The 15,824-nt window shown below is 47.9% G+C and overlaps 1 protein-coding gene across 6 annotated transcripts in view; it reads right to left on the reverse strand.

Moving 5' to 3' along the window:
• AMOTL1 (angiomotin like 1) overlaps positions 1–15,824 on the reverse strand; it is a 71,010-nt gene that overhangs the window by 4,270 nt on the left and 50,916 nt on the right. For all 6 annotated transcript variants that reach the window (XM_075742370.1, XM_075742371.1, XM_075742372.1 and 3 more), the window contains 4 exons: positions 14,073–14,218; positions 7,654–7,803; positions 3,817–4,007; positions 451–576 (listed from right to left, as the gene is read on the reverse strand). In XM_075742370.1, coding sequence (XP_075598485.1) covers positions 451–576; positions 3,817–4,007; positions 7,654–7,803; positions 14,073–14,218 — 613 coding nt within the window. The remainder of the gene's footprint in view (positions 1–450; positions 577–3,816; positions 4,008–7,653; positions 7,804–14,072; positions 14,219–15,824) is intronic.

Below are 15,824 nucleotides of genomic sequence, written 5' to 3' on the forward strand. Positions count from 1 at the left end.
GAATGTGGGAAACAGTGTATCTAGAAAGAGCAATAAGCAGGCAGGGAGCGAAGAGCGAAGCAAAGCCCTTGCGTTGCTGATTATGTAGGAGTGGGATTACAACTTCAGCTTTTACGACCAGACGCTCTTGTTTCCAGAGGGGGATTTTCACCGAGATTAAACAAGCATTCAGCTTCCTCGCATGCCAACCTACTTTTAATAGAGGAACAGCCTCTGTTCTGTAAGAAGGTCGGTTTTGGCACAGAGAAGGTTTAACGGGAAGGTAGGGAGGAAGTTATCTAACAGCAGCAACTCCTTAATCCCTCTTTTAACGCTGAAGAGCAAAACTAAGTCAAAGTAAAGCTAAGCCCATTCTTTCCAGGCATGCATGAAGGAACCAAGGGGCATCCTGGTTTATCTGAACGCATCCCAAACCCCACAAAGAGCAGGTACAGCACAACAGCCCCTTACGTGTACTCCATGTCCTGGCAGCGCCGGTTGGCTTGCACAATCTCCTCCTCCTCCTGCCAGCCCCGCACCTCCAGCGCGCTCTCACTGTAGCTGCCGTTGCGTGAGTGGCTCGGGGCTGAGGCGTCCCTGGTAAAGCGGGTCAACATGGTGAGTTAGGCTCCTGAGACCGCGACGTGGCTTTGCAAGTGAGATTGGCACTTGCAAAGAAAACCCCAAACCCATGTTTGAGGAGCAAGCTAGTGATGCTTGCCTGTCAAGTGGATGGCTATCTGGCATTAGGTTGTCTTGCTGCGGGCTACTCTTGGCTTGGGTTAAGTCATTAACACCATTAACTGGGCTGATGGAACAGGAGCACACTAAACCCGTGGGTGATCCACATGGGGCTAACAACCATCCTAAAGGGCAAGGTCGTACATCAGAGGGACACACTCAACAGGGAAATGGTCCCAAGTCAACAAGACCACATTGCAAATGACAAACAAAATTTTACATTTTGGAAGGTGAAAAACACAGGAATTGCTGCCTAGACTGGAGTGCAAAAGAAAAGGATCATCCTGAGTCACGCATTTAACTGCATTTCAAAGGCAAATCTCATTTTCACGCCTGCAGGGTTATAATCTTATTGGCATCATAGAGACATGGTGGGATGGCTCCTGTGACTGGAGTGCTGGGATGGAAGGATAGGCAGGTCAGACGAGGAGGGTGTGTCACCTTCCATGTCAACGACCAGCTGGAGTGCATGGAGCTCTGCCTGGGGATGGGTGAGAACCCCACCGAGAACTTATGGGTCAGGATTAAAGGGAGGGCAGAGACAGGGGATATTATAGTGGGGGTCTGCTACAGGCCACCTGGCCAGGGAGACCAAGTAGATGAGGCCCTCTACAGGCAGATAGGAGCATCCTCACATTCACAAGCCCTGGTCCTCATGGGGGACTTCAGTCACCCCGATATCTGTTGGAGAGACAACACAGGAGGGCATAAACAATCCAGGAGGTTCCTGGAATACATTGACGGTAACTTCCTTCTCCAAGAGACAGAGGAGCCGACGAGGAGAGCTGCCATGCTGGACCTTGTTCTCACCAACAAGGAGGGGCTGGTGGGGAATGTGAAGCTCAAGGGCAGCCTTGGCTGCAGTGACCATGAAATGGTGGAGTTCAGGATCCTCAGGGCAGCGAGGAGGGTGCGCAGCAAGCTCACTACCCTGGACTTCAGGAGAGCAGACTTTGGCTTCTACAGGGACCTGCTTGGTAGAATACCATGGGACAAAGCCCGAGAGGGAAGAGGGGCCCAAGAAAGCTGGCTAATATTCAAGGGTCACCTCCTCCAAGCTCAGGAGTGATGCATCCCAACAAAGAGGAAAAGAGTCAGGCAAAAAAGCCCAGAGGCCTGCATGGATGAACAAAGAGCTCCTGGGAACTTAAACACAAAAAGGAAGCCTACAGAGGCTGGAAGCAAGGACATGTAGCTTGGGAGAAATACAGAGAAACTGTCTGAGCAGCCAGGGATCAAGTTAGGAAAGCTAAAGCCCTGACAGAATTAAATCTGGCCATGGACATCTAGGGTAACAAGAAACGCTTCTGTAGGTACATCAGTGATAAAAGGAAGACGAGGGAAAATGTTGGCCCTCTCTGGAAGGAAACGGGAGACCTGGCTATCCAGGATATGGAGAAGGCTGAGGTACTCAATGACTTTTTTGCCTCAAGCTTCAAGTACTCTAGCCATACTGCCCAAGTGGCAGAAGGCAAAGGCAGGGACTGGGAGAATGAAGAACTGGCCACTGTAGGAGAAGACCAGGTTCGAGAATATTGAAGGAACCTGAAGGTGCACAAGTCCATGGGACCTGATGAGATCCATCTGTGTGTCCTGAGGGAACTGGCAGATGAAGTGGCTAAGCCACTCTCCATCATATTTGAGAAGCTGTGGCATTCTGGTGAAGTTCCCACTGACTGGAAAAGGGGAAACATAACTGCCATTTTTAAAAAGGGAAAAAAGGAAGACCCAGAAAACTACAGGCTGGTAAGTCGCACCCCTGTGCCTGACAAGATCATGGAGCAGATCCTCCTGGAAACTATGCTCAGGCACATGAAAAATAAGGAGGTGATCAGTAACAGTCAACATGACTTCATTAAGGGCAAATCGAGCACCTCTCCTATGAAGACAAGCTGAGAGAGTTGGGGTTGTTCAGCCTGGAGAAGGCTCTGCGGAGACCTTACTGGGGCCTTCCAGTCCATAAAGTGGGCCTACAAGAAAGCTGGAGAGGGACTGTTTACAAGGGCATGTAGTGATAGGACAAGGGGTAATGGCTTTAAACTCAAAGAAGGTAGATTTAGGTTAGATATTAGGAAGAAATTCTTAACTGTGAGGGTGGTGAGGCACTGGAACAGGCTGCCCAGAGAAGCTGTGGATGCCCCATCCCTGGAAGTGTTCAAGGCCAGGTTGGATGGGGCTTTGGGAAACTTGGTCTAGTGGAGGGTTTCCCTGCCCATAGCAGGGGGGTTGGAACTAGATGATCATTGAGGTCCCTTCCAACCCAAACCATTCTATGGTTCTATGATTTTAGGATGTGTTTAGGGAATTTGGCTTCTAAGAAACTGGGGCAAGAAGTTAATCATCCTGTCCTCGTCATCGCTAGAAAGCCTTGCTGCAGAGCTTTGTGTGCTTTTGGGCACCACGCTTTGACACAAACAAGACAGTCCAGGCAAATGCAATGGGAACAAGAAGGAATTTATACTAGGACACGTGAGGAATGGCTGAAGGAAGTTAGTTCAGGCCAGGGAAGATACAACAGGGGTTATCTGTCTTCCAATATTTACAAGGCTGTTGTCAACAGTGATCTGTTGCTAATGTACACCTGGGAAGGACAAGAATCAATTGAGGTAATTTGTAGTAAAATGGTTTAGTTTAGCTATCAGGAGAACCTTTTTCATTTGAACTTAATGAAGCAGTGAAACAGGGGAATTAGGTCACAAAACTTCCCTCATTACAGGTTTTTAAAACTAGGTTAAACAACCACGTTGCAGACCATGGGATGGATGCAGCCATATACCAACAGTCCCTCCTTGCTCCATCAGTGCAGTGGGGGAGGACTTGCCTTACCTATGCTGTACAATTTGGCAGCCCAAGACTGCTTGAGTCTCGTGCATGGATTTGATAAAGTTTTGGACCTGGTCAGAAGGGTAAATCCTGTCTTAACCAATTATTGTATCTCACTGGCATGACACTACAGAGAGGAACATTAACCCTGGCAGCGCAACTCAGCAGGGAAAGGCAAGCAAAATCCAGTCTTAAGAAAATATCCTTTTCTTATTATTCCCCCATGCTTTCCATGGTGAAGAGAGCTGCCCGCTTGCAGCAAGGCCACCTTACCTCTCCGTTGCAGCTGTGGCCGCAGCATTCATGGCAAAGTGCCTGATGGTACTCTCCTCCAGGTACTTCTGCTCCCACTTGGTCATGTCGGCTTCCAGGGCCAGGATCCTCTCCTCCTTCTCCCGCACCAGCTCCATCAGGGCTGGGGCATTGTGCTCCGGGAGGCTGCTCGCCTGGTAGCTGCCCTGCCTCTGCCGGTGGAAACAGTGACAGATATTCACCCCTTGCCAAGTACAGGAGCTGTGAGCCCTTTTTTTCCCCACATCTTCTCTGAACCTCACAAAGACATCCCCATGTCTTTTGACAGGGGCAAGGGGAAACCCCAGGTTAAACCTCTTAGGTTGCAGGAGGACCAGCAGGTTCAGTCCAGCACACTCTGGACCATGCTGACAGAAGTAGGGATCTGATCTGGCTGCTCCCTGGATGTGCAGGGATTTCATGGGATACTCCAAGCCAAGGGAAAAGGTAGGATAAAAAGCTGGTAGGAGAAAGAAGCAATGAAGCTTTAAAAGATATTCTTCTTGCTGGGACTTCATCACACGGCTGGGCAGTGCTCAGTATGGACAGGCAGTTATTACCAGAGGGTTTTTATATATAAAAGCAGAAAAAAAGCAACATGTAACCTAGCTACATGTAACCTATTTAAAACAGCAGCTCAGAAAATACCCCGGACACGAATTTACGCCTGTCTCTCCTGGCACATTAGTTCTCATGTGCCCTCAGGAGATGCCTTCTGCGATAACTTTCCGACTGGAGGGGCAGAAGATCCCCAGGCACTGAGGGATGGCTCCCATGAGATGCTGACAAGCAGCAACGGGTGCGTAACCCTTTGCATCTACACTGTGAGGAAAGCACTTACCTAGGCAGGATTTATCCCACCCAGTTACAGGCACTTAATTAAAGCACCTAAGTGGCACAGGTAGCTGTCCCGAGCTCCTCTCACTGCTGGTGGAGAGCGGAGGAGGATGGAGATCTAGCCCTTGGCTCAGCAGACGTTGGGTGGGAAGAGCCCACACCAGGGGGAGAGGCATGAAGCTCTGGGAGAAGTCAGTAGAAGTAAATGTGGTGGGTTTTTTCAATAAAAAATGCAAAAGATTTGTTACACTCCAAGGCGTACAGGATCGTGTTAGAGCAGAAATCATCTCTCAGGAGCACTGGCTTCTCATCCGTGCTACACCATGAACTTCCACTGGCAAAGCAGTTCCCTGGCACTGTACCAGCACACGAGAGTGAGGGCTGCAGCAGCTGCTTCCATTTTCCAAACCACATTTCCTCCTTCTAAACACTTATCTCCTTCTTACAGGAAACTAGAGATACCAGGGGAGGGCTACAGCCTTTGCCTTTGGTGCGGTAATGATATGTTTGGAAGCTGCCTTCTGGAAGAGTGCAATACAGGGTAGCCTTTAGGAGCAACAGCTGCAACTCCGCTCCTGCAAAAAACACCACTTATGCTTCAGATATTGTCAAATCCCTAGCAATAAGGTAGTATTTTGGAAGCACGATCCTGGTCTGTAAATGGCATCTTGGGACATTACGGGTGCGTATCGTCTTCTCAGTCAAAACCTCTGCCAACGCTGCACGCTCAGCCTGCAACGCTAAGTCAAAGGAAGTTTTTTGTCCTAGCTTGTGCAGCAGCAGTAATGAAGATTTGCCATTTCGACTTGGTTACCGACAAGCCAGGAACAGAAGTGACTCTGGCACACTATCTCCTTCTGATGATTCCAGTAAAAAGCAGAAAAAAAGCTCTTTTTTTTCTCTGCAATTAGAAAAATATTTCAGCAGATAAAACTTTGACAATTCAGAGAATTCAGCTCTGAAATAAAAAGTTGGGGCATTTTGAAGCAACGTGATTCATTGCAGGGTTGTGACTCATGAAAAAAAATATAAACAATAAAAAATACCCCAAAGTCTCCTCTCAAAGCTGGTGAGATGTGAAATCAGAGCATCTTTCTTCTTAAAACTTGTTAGAGGGAACTGGTGCAGGCACTGGAGAACAATGGCAACCCAAAATGCAGTTGCTGATTACAGTGCCAAAAAAAATTTAAAATGAAGCAATCTGTAAGTTACAGAGGAATTTTCTGCCAAAATGAGCAGGCGCAGCGCGAACTCCCAAGACAAAGACTTTGTTGACAGCCCATCCCAGTTACTTAATATATTGATTTGTGTCTATATTCCAACCCAGAGAACAAAACATTTTGTAGTTCTAGTTTTACCTTCACTTGAATTTTAACTGTATTTCCTCAAATGTTCTTTCATTTACAACAGCATTAGCATGTCATACCCAATGCAATTTCTTTGTTAAATTGGAGGAGAGCAGCCTAAGGGGCAACTAAGAAGAGCTACTGGAAGAAGACACCACCCCGTAGTGGACAGGGTAAGAAAGACTTAACGCACTTATACGGCAGCAAGGGAGAGCCAAGACGGATGGGAAAGGTCTCCAGAGAGCAACAGCAACAGTGATGCCATTGAAGGGGTGCTGGGGGACCTGCCCTGTGGCTGCCAGCGAGAAGGAGATGCTTGCAGGTCTGGCCACCTCATGACTCTGCAAACCACTGATATCACCCACAGAGCCACTTCCCAGCTGTGTCCTGCCAGCAGGATCGGCCCCTCTGCTTTGTGGCAGCACAAGGTCTGTGTAACAACTACTTTGGTCTCTACTAATGGTTCATAAATAAGGAAGGGTTACTGTAGCAGATGCGTTTCTTGACAGAGATATAAATGAGCCCTTCAAGAGTTACAAGAGCATCACGCTTTGCTTATGTTGCTGGCTTTTCCCCAAGCAGCGGGTTGATACACTTAGCACATCTGCTCTCCAGTGCCCACGTATTTGGCACTCTGTGCTGGCTGTAGCCTGGAAATCTTCCCTGCAACCTCCTCATGCTTGGCTGGGGGGTTTTTTTGGTTTTGGGTTGTTTTTTTTTTTTTTTTCCTTTTCACAGATGACTGGACTTTGGGACTTGGAGATGGAGGAGGAATAACAAGTAACAGAAAATACAAGCATAACACTATCCCTCTAAGGACTGCCAAAAACCAAAGGGACATACACAGAAATGCAAACCTACACTTATAGCCCATTCTGGACTGGACTGATATTTAAATCATTTATTGTCTGAAGATGACACCATTTGTCTCCAGATCTGTCATGGGTAGAGATTTTTGTGAACTGCGTACATCAGCTTTGCCCAGAACAAACATGGCCCACACTCTTGCTCCCACCAAATCCCACATCATCCCACCTCGCTTCTTCAATGAAAGATTAGCCAAAATCTGTGGATTAGATCTCATGCCCACATGTACTGCACCTTTCCCCTCCTCCTTCAGTGTGGAGGTGATCTTGCACAATCTGTGACTGCTGGAGGGAAATTGGAGGGATGTTTTCCCCCAGCAGGTGTGGGGGGACACATGGGGGCAGAGCCCTGCCTGCTCTTGCGCAGAGGAGCCAGGACCCCCCCAGCCCTGCAGCAGCCAAAGCTCGGCTGTGTCCAGCAGCCCCACTGCAGAGCTCCCCCATCCCCGCTGAAAATCAGGAGTTAGAATCATAGAATGGTTTGGGTTGGAAGGGACCTTCAAAGATCATCTAAGTCCACCCCCCCCAGCCATGGGCAGGGACACCCTCCACTAGATCAGGTGACTCAAAGCCCCATCCGACCTGGCCTTGAACACTTCCAGGGATGGGGCACCCACAACCCCATCCAAAAGAAAGGCTTAAGTGGAAAGCCCAACGACCTGAACCCAAAAGCAAGGTGACGCCTGGCAGGGCTGCAAGCAACTGTCCCTCTTTAAAAGCAACACCAAAGGCCCCATGCTGGGATCCTGCACGGACCGCCCCGTCCTCACCTGCTGCATCCGCAGTGAGTCCAGCTCCCGCTCCAGGCGTGTGCGCAGCCGCCGCTCCATCTGCTCCCTCTTCTCGCAGGCTGCCTGCAGCTGCGTCAGTGCCTGCTGCAGCTTCTCCACCTTCTCCACGTAGGCCTGCTTCCTGCGCAGCTGCGGGGACAGGGGGTCAGCACTGCCAGGGGGACACCGCACACCCGCCCTGGGCTGCCGGGACCCCCGTGCACTTGCAGATGTGCATTGGGTGTAAGGATGGCTTTGGCCATTTGTTTGGCAGAGTTTCTCCAGGGGAAGGATGGTGCCAATCTGATGGGCAGGGAAAGGGCACAGCAGGCATCGCTGGGGCAGCTCGACCCCTTTCAGAGGGAACACTGCCCAGATCTTCCACCCATTGGGGATCTGGGCCATGAAACTCCCTGGCCGTTTCTAAGCAGGACCAGTCATGTTGGTGGATACTCTTTGGGCAAGCACAAAGGCTGGCCTCAGCTAAGAGGAATCCCTGTGGGTTTTATCGACGGGTGACACTCAGCACATTCTCTGCACCCAGAGTCTCTTATTTTCAACACTGTGTATCTGCTCAACGCAGGTGGAACAAGCGGAGTGCCAGCAGCCAGAAGTGCTGCACCTGCTCTACCCTGCTCACGGGCTTGGCCATGCCAATGTATAGATGTGCTGGCAGCAAAAGCCAGGCCCTCCTTATGCACATAATGCAATTATTGAAGGGCTAAACAGGACACAAATGGTTTTGCAATACAGGGTTATATGGGCAGAGATTGCTCAAGCAGCATACCCGAAATTGCAAGTGGACTGCAGGTGTTCAGGGTGCTTAGTGGCTCTCCCCACTTCTGGCCTTCTACTATGCCACCGGGCACTCAGTGACACCACAGGGTATTGTGATCAGCAGCAGCTGGCACGCTTGGGATCCCTCAGGGAGAAGAGGCACTGAGAAGGGGCAAGCTCACAGGGGCCTGGCACACCTGGGTGTCTGCAAGCAGTCCTCATCCCTGAGGAGCGTGGACGCTGACCCAAAACTCGCCCACGGGACTGGGGCAGTGGTGTCTTCCTGTTCTCCCCACAGGCTGCAGTCCTGGCCTTGGGAAACCCAGTTCCCCTCTTCTTCCCCAACCTTATGTCATGGATTTTCTCTTCATGAGCATGAATAAATTCACCTTTCTAAAGATATCTGCCTCGTAGTAGAGAAAGCAACAGTGCACAGAAACTGAAGCTGCAAACCCCAAGAGACTTCAATGAACCCCAGAAGACCTCAAAACATTCTTGACTTAACTCCTTGACTCAGAAAAGGAGAGTAAATCTGTTTGAATGCTGGATCACGCAGACTGTGCCAAGCATCAGCCGGACCCCATTTGCAGCCTGGGGGTTAATGGGGAATGCTCAAGGTCATTGCCATGATCATGAAGATCCTCTTTAGAACTTCTAGTCTCCCTCATTTATTTGTACACTTGTTTGAGACCTAAAGTTTTTCAGAAGCAAAACAGGAGGCAGAAAAACTCATTAACCCCAGCTGACACTGGGGAAGTACCTAAAGAAGAGAGGCTGGAGAGGTGCTGCAAACTGGGAAGGCCAGGGCCAAAACCACATCCTAGTGCCTACCTCTTTTTTATGTACTTAAATCACTATTGAAATTAACTGCCATGTGGGTTATGATACAGGAACAATGGCCACAAAATATCTGTGTGTAAATACCTAGGGGATGTAGTGAGAAGCTTGCTGCCTCGTTCCTGGGCATGTGGAGCAAATAAACACCAGCGCTGGGTCCCAGCGGCCCTGTGGGGCTCCCCTTCAGCCAGAGTCCTCTGCTTAGCCCAGACTCCCATGCTGCAAAGAAGCTTTTTCTCCCTTGTGTGATGCTGGATTCATCTAGGTTCCCTCCCACTGATTACAATGGCAATAAAATCACTTTTTCTTGAAATCCCTCTTCTGTCACCCTAAATCTATCCATGTCACAGGTGAAGTGAAATACAGGCTTGTTCACAGCAAAAGCAAAACTTGGCCTAAACAAACCTCCGCAGTCAGAGCCAACAACTGGCAGTGTGACCTCCCTAGCCCTGCTGTAATCCAAGCTAACGTTTACGGCTTGCGGGGCTTTCCATGAAAATTAATGAGATTATAATCCCCACTAGTCTCTGGCAGCAGCACGAAGACTGCATTCCTCAGGAGTTCACAACTTGGCAAGACAGGCACAGCAGTGGCTTCTTGCTGAATGTGCTATTTGGGCAGTAGGAAGGTGCCTGTGCCACCTCCCAGCCGCACCGGCGTGGATCAGAGAGGGGAAGGGGGCTCCCCAGGGGTCCCTCCTCAGCAGCAGACCTCATCTGCTCCCCTGTGTCCTGCTGGATGCTGGAGGGTCCATCCATAACACAGCAGCAAGATTTTGGCTTTGCAGCAGCCCTCTATGCCCCAGGGTTCACACACTCACGCATGAGTGCACCTCTGTCACTGCGGGTGAGGCGATGCACACGCATCCGCTGCCTTAGAAACCAATTTTGTTGGAGATACGCAACAAGACAGTTCCCACGTTCATAAATTTATAGGGAGGTTCTTGAGCCACTACTGAATTTTCTATCCTGTCTGTAGATTCATAAGCAAAAAATGCATCCACACATTTAAAAAACAAGTACAAAATGTTTAAATTAATGGGCCTGTCAGTGCAGCATGCATCCGTAAGGGAGGGCGACTGCAATCAGAAATACATGAATCTAAGCTCCGCTACCTCACAGGCACACAGACTCAAATAAAAAAGCTGGATGGTACCTGGAGAGGTACCAGTCCTTCCTCCCACTGCCAGGTAGGATCAAGTCTACCTATAACCTGGCACATGTCTCTATAATCTGTTTACAAAACCCTCCAGGGGTAGGGACTCCATAACCTCCCCCTGCAAACTACTTCACTTATTTTCCTTTACTGCCAGAAAACTTTTACCCTAATGCCTAATCTGGCTTTCTCTTATGCAATTTAAGCAAATTACTTCTTGTTCTGTTTCCAAATTGTGATCTACTAGAGCAAGAAGCATTTAATGAAACAATTCACATATTCACGAGATCAACAAACTTGCCTGAACACTGCCCTTGTCCCAGGGATTAGGAAAATAAAGATGAAGAAGAGCTAAAGCTAAAAAGGGGATGACCCAAGCAAATAAATCTGAGTAAAGATAAGTGGGTCTTGGAAAAATATCTGCACTAGGAACATAGCTCCAGTTTGAGCTGTAGAATATTCTATAGATATGAGATTTGAGTTAAAGACTGTAAGAGATGGAGAATCCACTATCACCCTAAGTAGGTTGTTTCACTGTTAATTACTCTAGTTCTTTATTTCAGGCCTGATTTGCTCAGCCTCAGCCCCCAAACACTGCATCTAATTATTTTTTCTTACGCTAAAGAGCAATGTTTAATCTGGCTGACAGCAATCCCTTCACCATGTCCATGTGCGTCGACTGGAGCTCAGCCACCTCTTCACTTGAATTGTTCACAGCAAAGAACAGCTTCTGGGCCCCAAATAAATTTTACAGCTGTTTTCTGAACCCTCTCCAATTATTCAGTCTTCTATCCAAAGTGTGGACCAGACACACGATTCCAGCAGCAGTCTCCTAAATGACATGTGGTGATAATACCACCTACATATTTTTTAATTAAATCTGTCTAGTAGCACGCACTCAGGATAATGTAGATTTACATAGTGCGTTATCTTATGTTAACTCAACTTAGTAGCTACTGCTTATTTCTCAAGCCTTGATTTAAAAAGCTTTTAAACTTAATTACATTCTGGTGGTAAAAGAAATCTGTGTGGATTTACAAAGCAGTGCATGAGGTAGAGCTCTATTAATAACAATAGTTATTTTCATTTGAATGATTTTGTGTTTCCTTCAATATAACCCAAATTATAGTAAGAATCCCTGTTTTAAGATGAAGGTTCAAAACCTCAGTGGTATCTGCCACATAAGTGTCAAATTGAGTTCCAGAAACACTGGTGGCTGTTGAAAAGGTGGTCTGATTTAGTGACGATACAGGCCAAAAGCAAGGGGAAGGGAGCACAGGAGCTTGGGCACATGCCAGCAGACACATACTAACCACACATCACCCAAGCTGCATGACATTGCCTTAAATAATTAAACCACCACAGCTGGGAGAAAATTCATTTGAACTTCCCTTAGAATGAAAAATACAGTTAAACACTACCAGGTCAATGTGGGTTTGCCCAGGCTGAGGGCTCTGACAGACAAACTCTGGCAAATACAGTTGCATCACCTCCACGTTGTCACCCCTGAGATCTACCCTACCCTGGGTTTCTACCTCCGTAACATCTACCATGCCCCAGGCAGGAGGTTAACAGCTCTCTGGAGGGGAACATTTGCCCTCTCCCCAGCTCCACCAGTCCAGAATCCAGAATCCAAGCTCCAATCCCCGGCAGAGGCACATTTTTGTTGGATGCCTAGATGAGGAGCTGGCAACTGCAAAGCTCTTAGAGGTAGACCCCTAAGGCTGCAAACGTATTTACTAGAACCCAGCAGGCACAGGGTAGCTTCTTACACTACCTGCCTGGAAATCTGCATTTACGTTTCCACTGCCTTCACCGGTGTGTATTCAGCGAGTCAATGTTACCTGCCAATACCACACTGACAGTCTGTGGAGCAGCCAGGAGCTAAACGTATTTCTTCCCATCCCCTGCATGATGCCGGGAACGCAGGAACAGGTGTTGCCACCTAAAACATTCCTTTATTCAGCCACTTTGTAATGAAATGCAAATAGAAAACCTCTGGTTGCCTTTAAGGCAAACAGTGTCAGGTGAATTCTGTACAGATTAAAGGTAAGCTAGCTCCTGCAGCTACCCCAGGGGGACTGCCCCAAATACACTGGGAGGGTGAGCAGGCTTTAGTCTAACTAACAAAGGAGCTGTTAAACTTAATGTGATCCTCGTCTTGCTGCTGAGCGTATCCACCGGAGGAAATGGAGTTTTTAAATGTTTCTAAGCAGGAAGTCAGAATGGTTTAACGGTCAGGAACAAAACAGCAATGCCTTCAGTACTTACATGCAGTACCTTAAATCTTCCAGACTCTAAGTAACTCTAGGTTACTTAGCCTAACAGGGGATCTGTCACGCTGGATATCCTGATAAAAACCATCCAAATATCACTGAGGTCAATTCACCCTTCATCTTTCCAAGACAATGAACTACAATTAAGTTACTTGCAGGTATCTGAGAAAGGACCTTCCCTGCTCCCCACAAGACCCCTTGCATCCTCACACCCAGCGGGCTCATGTGGATTCACCCCCAGGCCAGCCCACGGGAGGGTGCAGGTGGGAAATGAGGCACTGAAAGGGAAAAGACCTGCCCAAAATCATGCCAGCAGTCTGTGCCAGAGCATGAACCTCTACCCAAACCTGCTAGGTGAGCATCCTTCTCCTCACCAACGGCCTGCCCGCTCAGATAGTAAAGATTATGTTTATTTTATTCCCCACAAAACATCCTCCCCCTTTGTTGGTCACAGGGCTAGAGATCTGAGGGCCAAAAAGGCCTGTTTTGACAGTCTTGCCTGATCTGCCAGAGTATGTAGACCTTCAGCTAGTTATTAAATCCACATCTTTTGGTTGAAGATCTTAAGGAACAAAATAAATTGAAATTCAGGGACCTCCAATAATGAAGACCTGACATCACTCTTAGTTCTAGTTAAAACTGAGCTTTGAATTTGTGTAACTCCAGCTTTCAGCTACTAGATGTTGTTCTGTACTTGTCTGTCAGTTTGAAGAGCCCCCTGCTCCTGAGGTTTCTCTTCCCATCTGAATACATGTTTTGACTATCAGGTTTACAGGAGCCTTAAAGACCTCTTGGGGATTTTGCACAGATAGCACTTCTTGGGTGCCATGGTATGATAGGTTTTTTTCCAGCTCTCACATAAAACCTGTAGCTCTTTGTAGCTCTAAATCCTGTAAGGTCTGCCTCCAGCCAGATCAGTCAGTTCTTTTAAGACCACTGTTCAGATGCAAAGTTACCAAGTTGTGCACTATTGTGCACATCTCAAAAGTCTCCTGGCATTCTTTGAGGAGAAATGTGATGCACCAACGTCACATGTTTGTATGCCAGTCCCAAGCCAGTGAGCAATCAGCTTTTTATTTGATATTTCTGTTAAGTCCTACCATTACCTCAGCCACCAGTTAGCTGAGTTTTGTGTTGCTCCTGGTTACATGTTGAAGGCTCTGCTCTGAAAACATCTGTGGTTCTGGTCTACTTTGCTTGCTTCTTTGGCTCAGTATTGAATAACTATGCATTTTCTCTTTAACAGGGCCAGTGCAAGGGGAGCAGGAAGACCTGCCACATCATGGCTAGAAGAGATTCAGGGCTTGGATGGAGAAAGCCCTAACCATGAGCCACCACTAGCCTCAGAGTAGAGAAACACTGGCCATGCCTCACCTCCTCTTCCAGTTTGATGACCTTGGCTTGCGCATTGTTTAGGGCCTGGTCGAGGATTTCAATGTGCCTCCGCTGGTCCTCATTGGCAGAGCGCACAGCTGCCAGCTCCATCTCCAACTTCTCCTTCTCCTTCAAGTGCTCTTTGTCTGGAACAAAGACAAGAACAAGAGTTGCTCCAGGAGGACAGCTCACAGGCCTTGGGCCATGTGCCAGAGGTAAGCTGCCATGTCCCTAGAAAAGAAAAAATTATGTGATACAACACAGTGCTGAGACACAGCAGGCAAGGATTTTCTACTGCCAAGGCTCAGCCCCTCAATGCCTGGCCTTACACGAACGCCTGCAGCAGAAATGAGTGGCAGCTTGGGCTGCATCTGCACTAGCAGAGCTTGTGGACCCAAGCACTGCCTCATAATTGTCCATTCTGCTGAACTACTAGCACATTCCCCAGCAAAATTTTGGCGTGCAGCAGCTACTCCTTTCCTATGCAACGCCCAGGCCCTGCTTGAGGACAGCCTACGTCAAGGACTGTTTATAGCTGCCAGCTTGGATTCTGATGTCCTCCTCTAAGGTTCAAGAAACCTCAGCCATGTGAATGCAGGCTGTGGTGTGCCTGGTACTTTTTTTTTTTTAAGGATGGAGATCATGAGATACAGAACATGTGAAGAAGCCAAATAATAAACACAGATCTGTGCTGGACAGCTTGAAAATGGAAAGAGGGGAAAGCAATAATGAAGAATAAGATAGGAGGCATCTGAACAGGCTTTCTCTGGCCATACAGAGAAACAGAGGCTGTGGGAGGCATTCCAACCCTGTGGGGCCCCTGGGTGACTTTCCAATCCTCCTCTAAGGGTCCAGCAATCAGTGCTTCTCCCTTATTAAGCACTTTAAAGCATCAGGAGTGAGACTAAAACATGTAGACAACCTCTGTGCTGAAAAAGCATCCCTTTTTTTGGATCAGATTTACAATGATGTTAAACCCAAACTCGCTAAATTCAGTCAGCTTTGCTCACATCTTTTTCTTTGGCAACAAATTGCAGGCCCACCATTGACTTCACTGGCAAGCCGCCTGGGGAAAGGCTCGGCTCCATCAACCTCTGCCCTGAGAGCGCTGAGAAGCCATTTCAAAGAGCACGAGCATCACGGGCAGATGACTGGCTTCCCCACATCGGATCGCAAAGAGTTAATGATTGGAGGGAGCATGGGATGGAGGTTTCATTCAGTGAAATCTGAGATTTCAAAATCTGGCCTTCTTTCTGAATGACAACAAAAATGGAGCACTTTGGCAAGCCCTCAGGAAGGAAAATTTCCTCCAAAAATTAATTTGGCATCAATTAAATATTGTTTTGATTTTTACTTTTTAAACACAGCATTACAGAATTTATTAGTTTTTTTAACTGAAAAGTTGCTCCAAAAACTTAGAAACATGGAAAATCTGCCCCTAATATACAGCCCATCCCACCCAAGTGTGACCACTCAAGCTGGAAGCCCCACCACCCACCTCTCCTCGAGAAGGGTCAGAAAACTTCACGTGGCCAAAGCCAGCCAAATTCAGACCTGAACTACCCCCAGAAGGGCCTTATTCTTCCTTAATTACAGGTGGAATGAGAACAGGTTTAATTTAGACACTACCGATAGGTGCCTGCAGCGAGGTGAGATGAGATTGAGCTGAGCCATGTGGAAAAAGGCACAAGTGGCCAAGGTGAGCCCAAACCCACCCAGCCGGCTTCCCATTTATCCTAAAAGGAGGAATTC

This window comes from Balearica regulorum, chromosome 1 (assembly GCF_011004875.1).
Source record: "Balearica regulorum gibbericeps isolate bBalReg1 chromosome 1, bBalReg1.pri, whole genome shotgun sequence".
Lineage (NCBI taxonomy): Eukaryota > Metazoa > Chordata > Aves > Gruiformes > Gruidae > Balearica > Balearica regulorum.